Raw genomic sequence first — 17,491 nt, 5'->3', positions numbered from 1 at the left:
AAGAACCACACGGGAGACAAGTAAGTTCTTTTGGACACCTGCAGGTGGAGAGTCCATCCGTTGTACGAATGAAGTCTGACTCTCGGCTCCTGCACGAGCATTTTAATTAAGAGAAACAGGGTGGGTGTAAGAGTGGATTGAATAGAGGAAGCCCTTGACCTCTAGTCAAAACATAGCAAGGGGTGTTTTACGTCTTTGTGTAGGAAGGGATAAGCGATAGGGATAAATAAGGGATAAATAATATTATTTATTACAGGTCGCAGTCAAAGTCAAAGCAACACAATGATACGATAAAGATAATCTGGAAAACCCTGACACACCCTGTAGTTGTCACTTTTGGAAAAGACGAGCGTCCCTCCAATCATCGCCGGTGACGTGTTTTTCAGGCTCTGGAGACAGGAGCTCATGTCAGAAATGTCATTGTGAGTCGCGTTTGTTTCTGCGCCGGAGCCGTTCGTTCCCTTTGCATCCAAAGAATCTCAAAGGCGGATTATTTGTGTCGACAGGAGAGAGATTTGCTGCTACGATACCGACGTCGAGAATCTCTGAGGAGGAACAAAGCGTGAGGTCCTGCAAGGTGAGTCTGTTTGTTTGCGGCTGCTTGGTGTTGCGCAAGATGAAATGGCCTTTTTCTCGCTATCGTTCCTCTCGTCGATTCATCGTGAGGTGTCGCTTCAGTTTGTTCAGAGAGATGTTCGCTTCCGCGCCCGCAGGTCATCGAAACATTTTACGGCTACGACGAAGACGTGTTGGTGGACTCGGACGGATCGTCCTTGTCTTTTCACACCGACAGAACCCCCGACACGGAACCCGAAGAGGTAGCCCGCCATTTCTGCCAGCGTATTGGCACCAAACATTCCTCTTCAGCCTGGAATCGGACTCGTCTTTGCGTCGCGGGTGCTTTGTCGCCGGTCTGACTGATTCTGGTACTAGTGCTGTGTTGCATTGGTGTGTGCATGAAGAGGCGGAGCTTCGCTACCGCCAGCTGACGCAAGAATATCAAGCGCTGCAACGAGCCTACGCTCTGCTAGCCCAGACCAGCGAAAGGGGACTACGACGCCGAGAAGGAGATCAAGGTGGCGCCCCTTCCCGCAACCCCCGGCCGGGTCGCAGCCTCCCCGTTCTCACCCAGCCTCGGGTGTTCTCTGGTCTGAAAGGAGGAGGAGGAGCCTCCCTCCTCCTCCTTTCAGACCAGAGAAAAGCTGATGGTAGAAATGGGTCACTATCAAAGCAGAGTAGCAGATCTGGAGTCAGCGCTGAAGCAACAAGGACAGGTAAGCTCATCATTGAGCACACCTTTTTCTCAGACAAAATAGCTACATTCTTCAGTCACTCATCCGTCTGGCATTACTGGACCAACCCCCCCCCCCCCCCCCCCGAACGTGGCTGGGAAAATGCGGAGAAAAGCAAATGTCATTTTCCAGTCAACCAAAGAATTTGTGGATGAAAATGACACAACATTCCAAAGCTGTCCACGCGTTTGTCTCTTCTAGAATGTCAAGTGGGTGGAGGAGAAGCAGCTGCTGCGTCAGAGCAATCAGCAGTTGGCCGAAAAGGTGACGGAAAGAAAGGCGCTGGGCGGAGTCGCTTGGCGTCACACCTGTCGGGAAGCCCCGCAGATGAGGTCTGACTGTCTTTTCAGGTCAGGCGGATGGAGGCGGAAGAAGCGCGTCTGAAAGAGCACATCCAGGATATCCGAGACCAAAACGAACTGCTTGAGTTCCGCATCCTGGAGCTGGAGGTGGGAAGACTCGCACAAGCGTGTTGAGGCCAGAGATGTGACGGACGGACGGACGGACGGACGGATGCATGCCTCTGCCTTTCAGGAGAGGGAGTGGCGCTCCCCCGTCTTGAAGTTTCTGCAAGTCCGTTTCCCAGACGGCCTCAGCCCTTTGCAGATCTACTGCGAGGCCGAGGGCGTGAGCGTAGGTAAGGCGTCCCTCGCAACCCTAACCTTAACCCGAGGTCCCAGAACACCTTACATTGCTCCTTGCGCCTTTCCCCCGGACATCGTCATCAGTGATCTGATGAAGAAGCTGGACATCCTGGGCTATAACGCCGTAAGTGTATGTCGAACTCCTTATGTTCGCACTCCACGAGACTCGGCGGCTCAAATGTGACTTTTGGAAGGCTTTGCGCTGAAAGAAGCTTGTTGACGCTGTGCCTTTGGGCTCTTGCAGAATCTCACCAACGAGGAGCAGGTGGTCGTGATTCACGCCAGGACCCTTCTCACCCTAGCCGAGAAGGTAACGCGCACGTCCACGCACGCTCTCGCATTCTGCTTATGTGACAGCAGCCTTTCCTCAGTGGTTAGAATACATCAAAGTGACCAAGTCAGCACTTCAACAGAAGATGTTGGACATTGAAAGTGAGAAGGTAGACAGACACGCGACATCAGCCAAGGGGAACTCCGGCAATGTGCCCCAACAATTCTGACCTTGAGCTGTGCTAGGATATGTTCTGCAAGCAGAAGGGCTACCTGGATGAAGAGTTGGACTTCAGGAAGTGTTCCATGGACCAGGCTCATAAGGTAAGCCGCCCTCAAATCTCCCGCCGGACCACTGATGGACGAGGATTGCGGCCCAGAGGATCCTGGAGCTGGAGGCCATGTTGTACGAGGCGCTACCGCAGCGGGACTGCCCCGCCACGGACGGCGAAAAAGCCAGCCACGCTGGCGTGAATGACGTGCTGACGGCGGATCAGAGAGAAGAGCTTAGGAGCGCCGTGGACCAATGGAAGCGAGCCCTGATGTGCGAGTTGAGGGAGCGCGACGCTTGCATCCTCCAAGAGAGAATGGATCTGCTGCACAGCGCGCAACAGGTAAGGGCCCAAAGCCAGCCCGGCACTTACTTGCACGCTTACTGGCTTTTGAATGCCACTTTCCATTTGTCCGTCCTAGAGGAACAAAGAGCTGAAAGAATTCATCGAAGCTCAGAAGAGACAAATCAAACAATTGGAGGAGAAGTTTCTGTTTCTCTTTCTATTCTTCTCCTTGGCCTTCATTCTGTGGCCCTAACACCAGCTGGTGAGTGAGCTCCAGCGGCACCGCACTCGACACCTCCGATACACTGCCAGCCGGTCTCAGACGTTGGCAGACGCTCCGATGCCAACGTATACCCCCCGCCACGGTGACAGAGGCACCGCGTCACACCGGCGCTCATCCAATCAGAAGGCAGGAAAAGCAAATTCACATAAAGGGCACTTTTGAACCAGAAGAGAGCGCCACAAAAAACGGTTGTTGCCCCAAACGCGCACTAAAAAGGGTCAGAATAACAAGAGTCCCACTGGCCAGCCGGGGCCACCCGTCCAGCTGTTTCTTCAGGGGGGAAAAAAATTGGAGTCACCGGTGAGTACATTTTGCATTTAGCTCTGCTTTTCTGCTTCTGTCTTCAAGTGTGTGGCATCCTGCGATCAAAGAGTCAGCCAACCCCAAAGCGGTTGACCTCAACGTCCCACCACCATGCCTACCAGAGCAGGTGACGTGATGCTTTGGACATCCTTCCGTCTCAGATGCCCAAAAGTACTCTTTGCCACATCTGCGGCAATACGGTGTCTTTTCAAAGGTGCAAATAAATCCAGCGTGGGCGGAACACGCACGTCTTCGGTTTTTCCCGCTTTGTTTGTGTGACAGCTGTTGTGAAAATTTTATACAAATAAAGTTGTATAGTACAGGTTTGGCCAAGCCGCAACTCCCGAACCGCATGCGGCTCTTTTATGTTCATATCAACATTTGTGTGTGTGTGTGTGTGTGGGGGGGGGGGTTGTGCGTGTTGGCTTCACTTGAGTTCAATTTGGTATTTTGGTCAAAAGCGCATGTGGTGAAATTCCACAAAGTAGGATGGGCAAACACATTTCTTTAAACTATGAGTGTCAATTGGGCTCTCGAAATGGCAGGGAAAAGATGCACAGCAAAACGAAAATACGTAGATGAACACAGGACGTTTTAATCAGAGTGGGAAAGTTTCTATTTTTTGTTGAACGTGATGGCAAACCATTCTGCCTGATATGTCAGACCTCAGCGCATTTCAAAGATTCAAATCTTCAGTGCCATGCACTTCAGCTCACTCCATGCTAACATTGATCAGGCGTCGAACCCGCATCATCATGCTTAAGAGGTGGCCATGCTAACCAGTGCGCCATTATGTCAACGCATAATAACTAAGTCTACTGGTCAAAACAGCGGTTACTATATGACGTCGCTACGTCGTGGTCACGTGACGCAGACAAGACGTCAATGGACGTGGGCAGAGTTAACTTGTTTAAAAGGGAGTAGGCAGAAGAAATATTTAATTTATTTAAATCTATTTTGAGTGCACACCATTATGCCAATGCATAACAACTGTAAATCTACTAAACAAAACAGCGGTTGCTATATGACATCTGCCACGTCGTGGTCACGTGACATACGTGACGTCGATGGGCGTAACTTTCGCCGGAATTCAAATCCGCGGGGAGAGTTAACTTGTTTAAAAGAGAGTGGGCAGAAGAATTATTTAATTTATTTAAATCTATTTGGTGTGTGCGCCATTATGTCAATGCATAACAACTGTAAGTCTACTAAACAAAACAGCGGTTGCTATTTGACGTCTGCCACGTCGTGGTCACGTGACGCGGACGTGACGTCGACGCCTACTTTACATCCCACCGATCACAGGACTCCTCGGCTGCATAACCGTGCCCCCTTCCCAACCAATCGGATTTGCTATACGCGAAAACGACGCCAATGGAAAGAGCTTCCGCCCAAATTTAAATCCGTGGGCGTGGCTCGCAGCAGGAAGTAGGAAAATGGCGGCGATGTTGACAAAGACACAGCGGATGGTAACATACGACTAACAAGAGAAATATTTTTATTTTCTGCTTGCAACTGGACCGTCCAGAGCGTACACGGTAAGTACAACTCATCGTTTTTAAAAAGAAGTACTTTTGTTGCCCTGAAAAGCGAGTGAGCGTGGCGTTTGTGGGGGACGTCGAATTTCGACGATTCTTTCTGGTCAACGGTTGTAAATGATTGTGTTGATTAAAAAAGAAAACTTGATGTAACTCTACTTTTAACTGCCGTTTCAGATAGATTTGGAATTGCATCACATCCAATTTTGCCTAGAGCGTACACGGTAAGTAACACTCGTTGTGTTTAAGGAGATTTACGTTTGTAATAGCAGAAGTGTAGCCGCGTTGCGTTGTACGTGTGAATGTTGGTCCGGGCGAAATGTTAATGTTTAATTTCATTCCTTTAGGTTCCACGGTGTTTGTTGGCTGCAAGTTTTCCACTGCAAGAAGAGGCTCATATCATTGACCAGGAGCGAGCTACAATGGTGAGTAGCCATAACATTTATGTTAAACACTTCCTATTTCATGTCTAACAGTACTTGATTTAACAAATAACCATAAATAAATACAGTGTGGGCACTGAAGTTAACATATGTGATTATACTGCCTAATCTGTCACCGAGTAGATTGTTGCAAAGTAATATAAGATCCAAAGTTGTAATTCAGAATAGTTTTCAAAAGAAGGCCATTAGAATTATATACAAGTCTGATTACCCCGAACAAGCTATTAATTAAATCACAAATTCTTCAATTCAAAGATTTGGTAGATTATCAGACAAATAATGTCTAACAGTAATTGATTTAACACATCACGATAAGTAGATTGAGTGTGGGCACTCTCAAGTTAACATATGTGATTATACTGCCTAATCTGTTACAGAGTATGTTGTTGCCAAGTAATGTAGAATAGATCCAAAGTAGTAATCCAGAATAGTTTTGAAGAGGCCATTAGAATGATAAACAAATCTGATTACCTTGAACATAATAACAAGCTAAGTGTTTAATATGTCCTATGAAGTCAAAATTGGGCACCATCATGTGGTGAAATTTGGAATTGCATCACATCCAATTTTGCCTGGGAACAAACAGATTACATAAATCTTAGTTTTGAATAAGCCACTCCTTCTCAAACAAGTAAACTCTGCCCATTTTGCGCAGTAGATGTTCTGTTAATATCTAGTATTTATACAAAGTCATAATTTAAATTGCTTTCAACCTTCATTCATCGGTTCAACCAACATTACTCGCTCTTATTACCAACTTGTATTGATTTAACTAAGCGTTTAATACTTCCTATCAGGTCTCAAATCGAGATTTGGCAAAATACAATTTCAGCAAATCCAATTTTGCCAGGGAACAAAAATAGATTAAATAAACTAAATAAGTCCTCTTCCCATTAAATAAATCAGAAAAGTCTGTCTTGTAACCAGTCCTCTTCAAACAAGTAAAGTCTGCCCATTTTGTGCCGTAGATTTTGTGTCTATGCCTAGTATTTAAACAAAATCATAATTTAAACGACTTCTTTCCTTCATTCACTTTGGAAATTTGGAATTGCAGCAAATCGAATTTTGGCAGGGAACAAAAATAGATCAATTAAACTAAATAAGTCTTCTTCCCATTAAATAAATTAAAAAAGTCTGTCTTGTAACCAGTCCTTTTCAAACAAGTAAAGTCTGCCCATTTTGTGCCGTCGATTTTGTGTTAATGCCTAGTATTTATACAAAATCATAATTTAAAGGACTTCATTCCTTCATTCACTTTGGAAATTTGGAATTGCAGCACATCAAATTTTGCCTGGGAAGAAAAGTAGATTAAATAAATTTAATAAGTCTTACTACTTCCCATTAAATAAATTAAATACGTCTTACTTGTTCCCACTCCTTTTCAAAACAGTAGTTTAAAACGAGGGCCCTTCACTCAATCTTTAACCTCAACCCCGCACGTTGTGTTGTATCTGTGAATGTTGGTTGTGGCCAAATGATAGTTTTCTTTCATTCGTTTAGGTTCCAAGAAAACTTGATGTAACTCTACTTTTAACTGCCGTTTCAGATAAGCGGGTATTACGTCGCAGTCAAATGCCGCGGATATGACGTAATTGCCCGAACCTCCGCCAAAATTCAAATCTGTTGGCGCGATGGCCGTGAGCCACTGAGCAGCGACGATTATCAACAGAAATATCTTTATTTTCTGCTTGCAACTGGACCGTCTAGAGCGTACACGGTAAGTAACACTCATTGTGTTTAAGGAGATTTACGTTTGTAATAGCAGAAGTGTAGCCGCGTTGCGTTGTACGTGTGAAAATTGGTCGAGGCGAAATGTTAATGTTTAATTTCATTCCTTTAGGTTCCACGGTGTTTGTTGGCTGCAAGTTTTCCACTGCAAGAAGAGGCTCGTATCATTGACCAGGAGCGAGCTACAATGGTGAGTAGCCATAACATTTATGTTAAACACTTCCTATTTCATGTCTAACAGTACTTGATTTAACAAATAACCATAAATAAATACAGTGTGGGCACTGAAGTTAACATATGTGATTATACTGCCTAATCTGTCACGGAGTAGATTGTTGCAAAGTAATATAAGATCCAAAGTTGTAATTCAGAATAGTTTTCAAAAGAAGGCCATTAGAATTATATACAAGTCTGATTACCCTGAACAAGCTATTAATTAAATCACAAATTCTTCAATTCAAAGATTTGGTAGATTATCAGACAAATAATGTCTAACAGTAATTGATTTAACACATCACGATAAGTAGATTGAGTGTGGGCACTCTCAAGTTAACATATGTGATTATACTGCCTAATCTGTTACAGAGTATGTTGTTGCCAAGTAATGTAGAATAGATCCAAAGTAGTAATCCAGAATAGTTTTGAAGAGGCCATTAGAATGATAAACAAATCTGATTACCTTGAACATAATAACAAGCTAAGTGTTTAATATGTCCTATGAAGTCAAAATTGGGCACCATCATGTGGTGAAATTTGGAATTGCATCACATCCAATTTTGCCTGGGAACAAACAGATTACATAAATCTTAGTTTTGAATAAGCCACTCCTTCTCAAACAAGTAAACTCTGCCCATTTTGCGCAGTAGATGTTCTGTTAATATCTAGTATTTATACAAAGTCATAATTTAAATTGCTTTCAACCTTCATTCATCGGTTCAACCAACATTACTCGCTCTTATTACCAACTTGTATTGATTTAACTAAGCGTTTAATACTTCCTATCAGGTCTCAAATCGAGATTTGGCAAAATACAATTTCAGCAAATCCAATTTTGCCAGGGAACAAAAATAGATTAAATAAACTAAATAAGTCCTCTTCCCATTAAATAAATCAGAAAAGTCTGTCTTGTAACCAGTCCTCTTCAAACAAGTAAAGTCTGCCCATTTTGTGCCGTAGATTTTGTGTCTATGCCTAGTATTTAAACAAAATCATAATTTAAACGACTTCTTTCCTTCATTCACTTTGGAAATTTGGAATTGCAGCAAATCGAATTTTGGCAGGGAACAAAAATAGATCAATTAAACTAAATAAGTCTTCTTCCCATTAAATAAATTAAAAAAGTCTGTCTTGTAACCAGTCCTTTTCAAACAAGTAAAGTCTGCCCATTTTGTGCCGTCGATTTTGTGTTAATGCCTAGTATTTATACAAAATCATAATTTAAAGGACTTCATTCCTTCATTCACTTTGGAAATTTGGAATTGCAGCACATCAAATTTTGCCTGGGAAGAAAAGTAGATTAAATAAATTTAATAAGTCTTACTACTTCCCATTAAATAAATTAAATACGTCTTACTTGTTCCCACTCCTTTTCAAAACAGTAGTTTAAAACGAGGGCCCTTCACTCAATCTTTAACCCCAACCCCGCACGTTGTGTTGTATCTGTGAATGTTGGTTGTGGCCAAATGATAGTTTTCTTTCATTCGTTTAGGTTCCAAGAAAACTTGATGTAACTCTACTTTTAACTGCCGTTTCAGATAAGCGGGTATTACGTCGCAGTCATGTGCCGTGGATATGACGTAATTGCCCGAACCTCCGCCAAAATTCAAATCTGTTGGCGCGATGGCCGTGAGCCACTGAGCAGCGACGATTATCAACAGAAATATCTTTATTTTCTGCTTGCAACTGGACCGTCTAGAGCGTACACGGTAAGTAACACTCATTGTGTTTAAGGAGATTTACGTTTGTAATAGCAGAAGTGTAGCCGCGTTGCGTTGTACGTGTGAAAATTGGTCGAGGCGAAATGTTAATGTTTAATTTCATTCCTTTAGGTTCCACGGTGTTTGTTGGCTGCAAGTTTTCCACTGCAAGAAGAGGCTCGTATCATTGACCAGGAGCGAGCTACAATGGTGAGTAGCCATAACATTTATGTTAAACACTTCCTATTTCATGTCTAACAGTACTTGATTTAACAAATAACCATAAATAAATACAGTGTGGGCACTGAAGTTAACATATGTGATTAAACTGCCTAATCTGTCACGGAGTAGATTGTTGCAAAGTAATATAAGATCCAAAGTTGTAATTCAGAATAGTTTTCAAAAGAAGGCCATTAGAATTATATACAAGTCTGATTACCCTTAACATAACAACAAGCTATTAATTAAATCACAAATTCTTCAATTCAAAGATTTGGTAGATTATCAGACAAATAATGTCTAACAGTAATTGATTTAACATCACGATAAGTAGATTGAGTGTGGGCACTCTCAAGTTAACAGATATGATTATACTGCCTAATCTGTTACAGAGTATGTTGTTGCCAAGTAATGTAGAATAGATCCAAAGTAGTAATCCAGAATAGTTTTGAAGAGGCCATTAGAATAATAAACAAATCTGATTACCTTGAACATAATAACAAGCTAAGTGTTTAATATGTCCTATGAAGTCAAAATTGGGCACCATCATGTGGTGAAATTTGGAATTGCATCACATCCAATTTTGCCTGGGAACCAACAGATTAAATAAATCTTAGTTTTGAATAAGCCACTCCTTCTCAAACAAGTAAACTCTGCCCATTTCGCGCAGTAGATGTTCTGTTAATATCTAGTATTTATACAAAGTCATAATTTAAATTGCTTTCAACCTTCATTCATCGGTTCAACCAACATTACTCGCTCTTATTACCAACTTGTATTGATTTAACTAAGCGTTTAATACTTCCTATCAGGTCTCAAGGCAAGATTTGGCAAAATACAATTTCAGCAAATCCAATTTTGCCAGGGAACAAAAATAGATTAAATAAACTAAATAAGTCTTCTTCCCATTAAATAAATCAGAAAAGTCTGTCTTGTAACCAGTCCTCTTCAAACAAGTAAAGTCTGCCCATTTTGTGCCGTAGATTTTGTGTCTATGCCTAGTATTTAAACAAAATCATAAACGACTTCTTTCCTTCATTCACTTTGGAAATTTGGAATTGCAGCAAATCGAATTTTGCCAGGGAACAAAAATAGATCAATTAAACTAAATAAGTCTTCTTCCCATTAAATAAATTAAAAAAGTCTGTCTTGTAACCAGTCCTTTTCAAACAAGTAAAGTCTGCCCATTTTGTGCCGTCGATTTTGTGTTAATGCCTAGTATTTATACAAAATCATAATTTAAAGGACTTCATTCCTTCATTCACTTTGGAAATTTGGAATTGCAGCACATCAAATTTTGCCTGGGAAGAAAAGTAGATTAAATAAATTTAATAAGTCTTACTACTTCCCATTAAATAAATTAAATACGTCTTACTTGTTCCCACTCCTTTACAAAAAAGTAGTTTAAAACGAGGTCCCTTCACTCAACCTTTAACCCTATTTATTCACCTTCTAGGCTAAGTGTTAAAGGCTAAGTGTTAAAGGCTAAGTGTTAAAGGCTAAGTGTTAGAGGCTAAGTGCCAGAGGCTAGGCGCCAGAGGCGAGTTTTTGTGGGCTGAAGTTTTAGTGGGGTTAGTGTGAATACAATCCAAAAGAATACAACAGAATACAATACAATAGAATATAATACATAGATTAAATTCAATAGCTCTTACTACTTCCCATTAAATAAATTAAATACGTCTTACTTGTTCCCAATCCTTTTCAAAAAAGTAGTTTAAAACGAGGGCCCTTCACTCAACCTTTAACCTCAACCCCGCACGTCACATTGTGTTGTATCTGTGAATGTTGGTTGTGGCCAAATGATAGTTTTCTTTCATTCGTTTAGGTTCCACGGTGTTTGTTGGCTATGTTTTCCAGTGTCAGAAGGATGAAAATACAAAGTACAACGCTTGGACGTGGGCGAAGACGTCACCGGTGAGTCCTTCCTTCCTATTTATTTACCTTCTAGATGCTAGAGGCTAAGTGTTAGAGGCTAAGTGTTAGAGGCTAAGTGTTAAACACAATACGAACAACACAACGATACTGCACTGAACAACACGATACCGCACTGAGAAACACGATACCGCACTGAACAACACGATACCGCACTGAACAACACCATGCCGCACTGAACACCATGCCACACTGAACAACACCATCCCGCACTGAACAACACCATGCCGCACTAAACAACACCATGCCGCACTGAACAACACCATGCCTCACTGAACGACACCATGCCGCACTGAAAGACACCATGCCGCACTGAACGACACCATGCCGCACTGAAAGACACCATCCCGCACTGAACACCATGCCGCACTGAAAAACACCATCCTGCACTGAACAACACCATCCCGCACTGAACAACACCATGCCGCACTGAACAACATTATGCCGCACTGAACATTATGCCGCACTGAACAACACCATGCCGCACTGAACAACACCATGCCGCACTGAACAACATTATGCCGCACTGAACAACACCATGCCGCACTGAACAACACCATGCCGCACTGAACAACACCATGCCGCACTGAACAACATTATGCCGCACTGAACAACACCATGCCGCACTGAACAACACCATCCTGCACTGAACAACACCATTCCGCATTGAACACCATGCCGCACTGAACAACACCATCCCGCACTGAACAACACCATCCCGCACTGAACAACACCATGCCGCACTGAACAACATTATGCCGCACTGAACAACATTATGCCGCACTGAACAACACCATGCCGCACTGAACAACACCATGCCGCACTGAACAACACCATGCCGCACTGAACAACATTATAACGCACTGAACAACACCATCCCGCACTGAACAACACCATGCCGCACTAAACAACATTATGCCGCACTGAACAACATTATGCCGAAATGAACAACACCATGCCGCACTGAACAACACCATGCCGCACTGAACAACACCATCCTGCACTGAACAACACCATCCCGCACTGAACAACACCATGCCGCACTGAACAACACCATGCCGCACTGAACAACACCATGCCGCAATGAACAACACCATCCCGCACTGAACAACATTATGCCGCACTGAACAACATTATGCCGCACTGAACAACACCATGCCGCACTGAACAACACCATGCCGCACTGAACAACACCATCCTGCACTGAACAACACCATCCCGCACTGAACAACACCATGCCGCACTGAACAACATTATGGCGCACTGAACAACATTATGCCGCACTGAACAACACCATGCCGCACTAAACAACACCATGCCGCACTGAACAACACCATGCCTCACTGAACGACACCATGCCGCACTGAAAGACACCATGCCGCACTGAACGACACCATGCCGCACTGAAAGACACCATCCCGCACTGAACACCATGCCGCACTGAACAACACCATCCTGCACTGAACAACACCATCCCGCACTGAACAACACCATGCCGCACTGAACAACATTATGCCGCACTGAACATTATGCCGCACTGAACAACACCATGCCGCACTGAACAACACCATGCCGCACTGAACAACATTATGCCGCACTGAACAACACCATGCCGCACTGAACAACACCATGCCGCACTGAACAACACCATGCCGCACTGAACAACATTATGCCGCACTGAACAACACCATGCCGCACTGAACAACACCATCCTGCACTGAACAACACCATTCCGCATTGAACACCATGCCGCACTGAACAACACCATCCCGCACTGAACAACACCATCCCGCACTGAACAACACCATGCCGCACTGAACAACATTATGCCGCACTGAACAACATTATGCCGCACTGAACAACACCATGCCGCACTGAACAACACCATGCCGCACTGAACAACACCATGCCGCACTGAACAACATTATAACGCACTGAACAACACCATTCCGCACTGAACAACACCATGCCGCACTGAACAACATTACACTGCACTGAACAACACCATGCCGCACTGAACAACACCATGCCGCACTGAACAACACCATGCCGCATTGAACAACACCATGCCGCATTGAACAACACCATGCCGCACTGAACAACACCATCCTGCACTGAACAACACCATGCCGCATTGAACAACACCATGCCGCACTGAACAACACCATCCTGCACTGAACAACACCATCCCGCACTGAACAACACCATCCCGCATTGAACAACACCATCCTGCACTGAACAACACCATGCCGCACTGAACAACACCATGCCGCACTGAACAACACCATTCCGCACTGAACAACACCATGCCGCACTGAACAACACCATCCTGCACTGAACAACACCATCCTGCACTGAACAACACCACCCCGCACTGAACAACACGATCCCGCATTGAACACCATCCCGCACTAAACAACACCATGCCGCACTGAACAACATTATGGCGCACTGGACAACATTATGCCGCACTGAACAACACCATGCCGCACTGAACAACACCATGCCGCACTGAACAACACCATGCCGCACTGAACAACACCATGCCGCACTGAACAACATTATGCCGCACTGAACAACACCATGCCGCACTGAACAACACCATGCCGCACTGAACAACACGATCCCGCATTGAACAACACCATCCTGCACTGAACAACACCATGCCGCACTGAACAACACCATGCCGCACTGAACAACACCATTCCGCACTGAACAACACCATGCCGCACTGAACGACACCATCCTGCACTGAACGACACCATCCCGCACTGAACAACACCATGCCGCATTAAACAACACCATGCCGCACTGAACAACACCATCCTGCACTGAACAACACCATGCCGCACTGAACAACACCATGCCGCACTGAACAACACCATGCCGCACTGAACAACATTATGCCGCACTGAACAACATTATGCCGCACTGAACAACACCATCCTGCACTGAACAACACCATGCCGCACTGAACAACACCATGCCGCACTGAACAACACCATGCCGCACTGAACAACACCATGCCGCACTGAACAACACCATCCCGCACTGAACAACACCATGCCGCATTGAACAACACCATGCCGCACTGAACAACACCATGCTGCACTGAACAACATTATGCTGCACTGAACAACACGATCCTGCATTGAACAACACCATGCCGCACTGAACAACACCATCCTGCACTGAACAACACCATCCTGCACTGAACAACACCACCCCGCACTGAACAACACGATCCCGCATTGAACAACACCATCCCGCACTGAACAACACCATGCCGCACTGAACAACACCATTCCGCACTGAACAACACCATGCCGCACTGAACAACACCATGCCGCACTGAACAACACCATGCCGCACTGAACAACACCATGCCGCACTGAACAACATTATGCCGCACTGAACAACACCATGCCGCACTGAACACCACCATCCCGCACTGAACAACACCATGCCGCATTGAACAACACCATGCCGCACTGAACAACACCATCCTGCACTGAACAACACCATCCCGCACTAAACAACACCATGCCGCACTGAACAACATTATGGCGCACTGGACAACATTATGCCGCACTGAACAACACCATGCCGCACTGAACAACACCATGCCGCACTGAACAACACCATGCCGCACTGAACAACACCATGCCGCACTGAACAACATTATGCCGCACTGAACAACACCATGCCGCACTGAACAACACCATGCCGCACTGAACAACACGATCCCGCATTGAACAACACCATCCTGCACTGAACAACACCATGCCGCACTGAACAACACCATGCCGCACTGAACAACACCATTCCGCACTGAACAACACCATGCCGCACTGAACAACACCATCCTGCACTGAACAACACCATCCCGCACTGAACAACACCATGCCGCATTGAACAACACCATGCCGCACTGAACAACACCATCCTGCACTGAACAACACCATGCCGCACTGAACAACACCATGCCGCACTGAACAACACCATGCCGCACTGAACAACATTATGCCGCACTGAACAACATTATGCCGCACTAAACAACATTATGTCGCACTGAACAACACCATGCCGCACTGAACAACACCATGCTGCACTGAACAACATTATGCCGCACTGAACAACACGATCCCGCATTGAACAACACCATCCCGCAGTGAACAACACCATGCCGCATTGAACAACACCATGCTGCACTGAACAACACCATGCTGCACTGAACAACATTATGCTGCACTGAACAACACGATCCTGCATTGAACAACACCATGCCGCACTGAACAACACCATCCTGCACTGAACAACACCTTTCCACACTGAACAACACCATGCCGCACTGAACAACATTATGCCGCACTGAACAACACCATGCCGCACTGAACAACACCATGCCGCACTGAACAACACCATGCCGCACTGAACAACACCATGCCGCAATGAACAACACCATCCCGCACTGAACAACACCATGCCGCATTGAACAACACCATGCCGCACTGAACAACACCATCCCGCACTGAACAACACCACCCCGCACTGAACAACACGATCCCGCATTGAACAACACCATCCCGGACTGAACAACACCATGCCGCACTGAACAACACCATTCCGCACTGAACAACACCATGCCGCACTGAACAACACCATGCCGCACTGAACAACACCATGCCGCACTGAACAACACCATGCCGCACTGAACAACATTATGCCGCACTGAACAACACCATGCCGCACTGAACAACAACATCCCGCACTGAACAACACCATGCCGCATTGAACAACACCGTGCCGCACTGAACAACACCATCCTGCACTGAACAACACCATCCCGCACTGAACAACACCATGCCGCACTGAACAACATTATGGCGCACTGAACAACATTATGCCGCACTGAACAACACCATGCCGCACTGAACAACACCATGCCGCACTGAACAACACCATGCCGCACTGAACAACATTATGCCGCACTGAACAACATTATGCCGCACTGAACAACACCATGCCGCACTGAACAACACCATGCCGCACTGAACAACACCATGCCGCACTGAACAACACGACGTCGCACTGAACAACACGACGCCGCACAGAACAACACGACGCCGCACAGAATAACACAATACCGCACAGAACAACACAATACCGCACAAACAGTTTTAGATAATATTACGTCGCAGTCATGTGACGCGGACATGACGTCAATAGGCGGAACTCACGGCAAAATTATAATCCGTGGGCGTGGCTTGCAACAGGAAGTAGGAAAGCGGCAGTTCTGGCAAACAAGACACAGCTGTTAGTAACACGATGACTAACAAGGCAAATATTTTTGTTTTCAGCTTGCAACTTGACCGTCTAGAGCGTACAAGGTAATTACAACTGTTTTTTTTTAGCCCTGAAAAGCGAGGGAGTGTGGCGTTTGGGAGGAATGTCGAACTCGGCGTCTGCTTCCAGCCACAGACGCCAAATTTCGACGATTATTTCGACTGGTCAACGGTTGTAAATTATTGCGTTGACTAAAACCTTTATTTAACTCTACTCTTAACTTTGCCGTTTCAGATATGCGGGTATTACACCGCGGAAATGACGTCAATAGGCTGAACTCTCGCCAAAATTCAAATCTGTGGGCGCAATGGCCTTGAGCGAGACACCGGATACAAACACGACGATTATCAACAGAAATATCTTTATTTTCCGCTTGCAAGTGGACCGTCTAGAGCGTACACGGTAAGTACAACTCATTGTGTTTAAAAAGATTTACGTTTGTGTAGTTTGCGTTGCGTTGTATCTGTGAATGTTGGTTGAGGCTAAATGTTAATGTTTAATTTCATTCCTTTAGGTTCCACGGTGTTTGTTGGCTGTATGTTTTCCACTGCAAGAAGAGGCTCGTATCATTGACCAGCAGGAGCTACAATGGTGAGTACCCCTTTCGTCTTCCATTTATGTTAAACACTTCCTATTTCATGTCTAACAGTACTCGATTTAACAAATAACCATAAATAAATACAGTGTGGGCAGTCACGTTAACATATGTGATTATCCTGCCTAATATGTTTATCACAAATATGTCACTAATCACTAATATGTTTATTTGTTTATCACAACACCTTTGGACCTTCAGCAATCGATTATTTACCTTCATCTACATAGAGACAGAACGATGGTGTCTTAAACATCTCATTCATTTCACCAAATAACTTCACGCAGGTGGATAACGGCCGTCTCGGTCACGCTATGTTGCGTGATGCAGTTTTGAAGAACCAAATGCATTTATTCAATGAATAAGTCAAGCTAGTTCTATGTTTATGATGTTGTAAGTTACGGTACCGATTGAAGTTGAGT

At 44.9% G+C, this 17,491-nt stretch overlaps 1 protein-coding gene and 1 long non-coding RNA gene across 30 annotated transcripts in view; both read left to right on the top strand.

Annotated features, from left to right (window-relative positions):
- The window catches only part of LOC148385753 (uncharacterized), a 226,599-nt gene that overhangs the window by 14,414 nt on the left and 194,694 nt on the right, over positions 1-17,491 (top strand). For 26 of the 29 annotated variants that reach the window (XR_015853117.1, XR_015853121.1, XR_015853119.1 and 23 more), the window contains exons 3-4: positions 5,235-5,312; positions 8,813-8,983. Coding sequence is in view for 7 of the 29 variants with exons in the window: in XM_088356378.1 (XP_088212504.1) it covers positions 5,310-5,312; positions 8,813-8,983 (174 nt within the window). In the remaining 22 variants the exon portion in view is untranslated. Of the gene's footprint in view, positions 1-4,560; positions 4,888-4,911; positions 5,112-5,234; positions 5,313-7,170; positions 7,249-8,812; positions 8,984-17,491 lie in introns of those variants that run through there. The other 3 variants (XR_015853115.1, XR_015853111.1, XR_015853109.1) reach the window with 3 other exon arrangements.
- On the top strand, positions 2,904-3,697 carry LOC148385772 (uncharacterized). Its single transcript, XR_015853154.1, has 2 exons — positions 2,904-3,025; positions 3,395-3,697. It is a non-coding gene; the product is annotated as an uncharacterized LOC148385772 (long non-coding RNA).

Source organism: Syngnathus floridae, chromosome 16 (assembly GCF_059516105.1).
Source record: "Syngnathus floridae isolate MCC-2025c chromosome 16, RoL_Sflo_1.0, whole genome shotgun sequence".
NCBI classification, from domain to species: domain Eukaryota; kingdom Metazoa; phylum Chordata; class Actinopteri; order Syngnathiformes; family Syngnathidae; genus Syngnathus; species Syngnathus floridae.
Note: the sequence above shows the minus strand (reverse complement) of the source record. Positions and strands in the feature narration are given on the sequence as shown.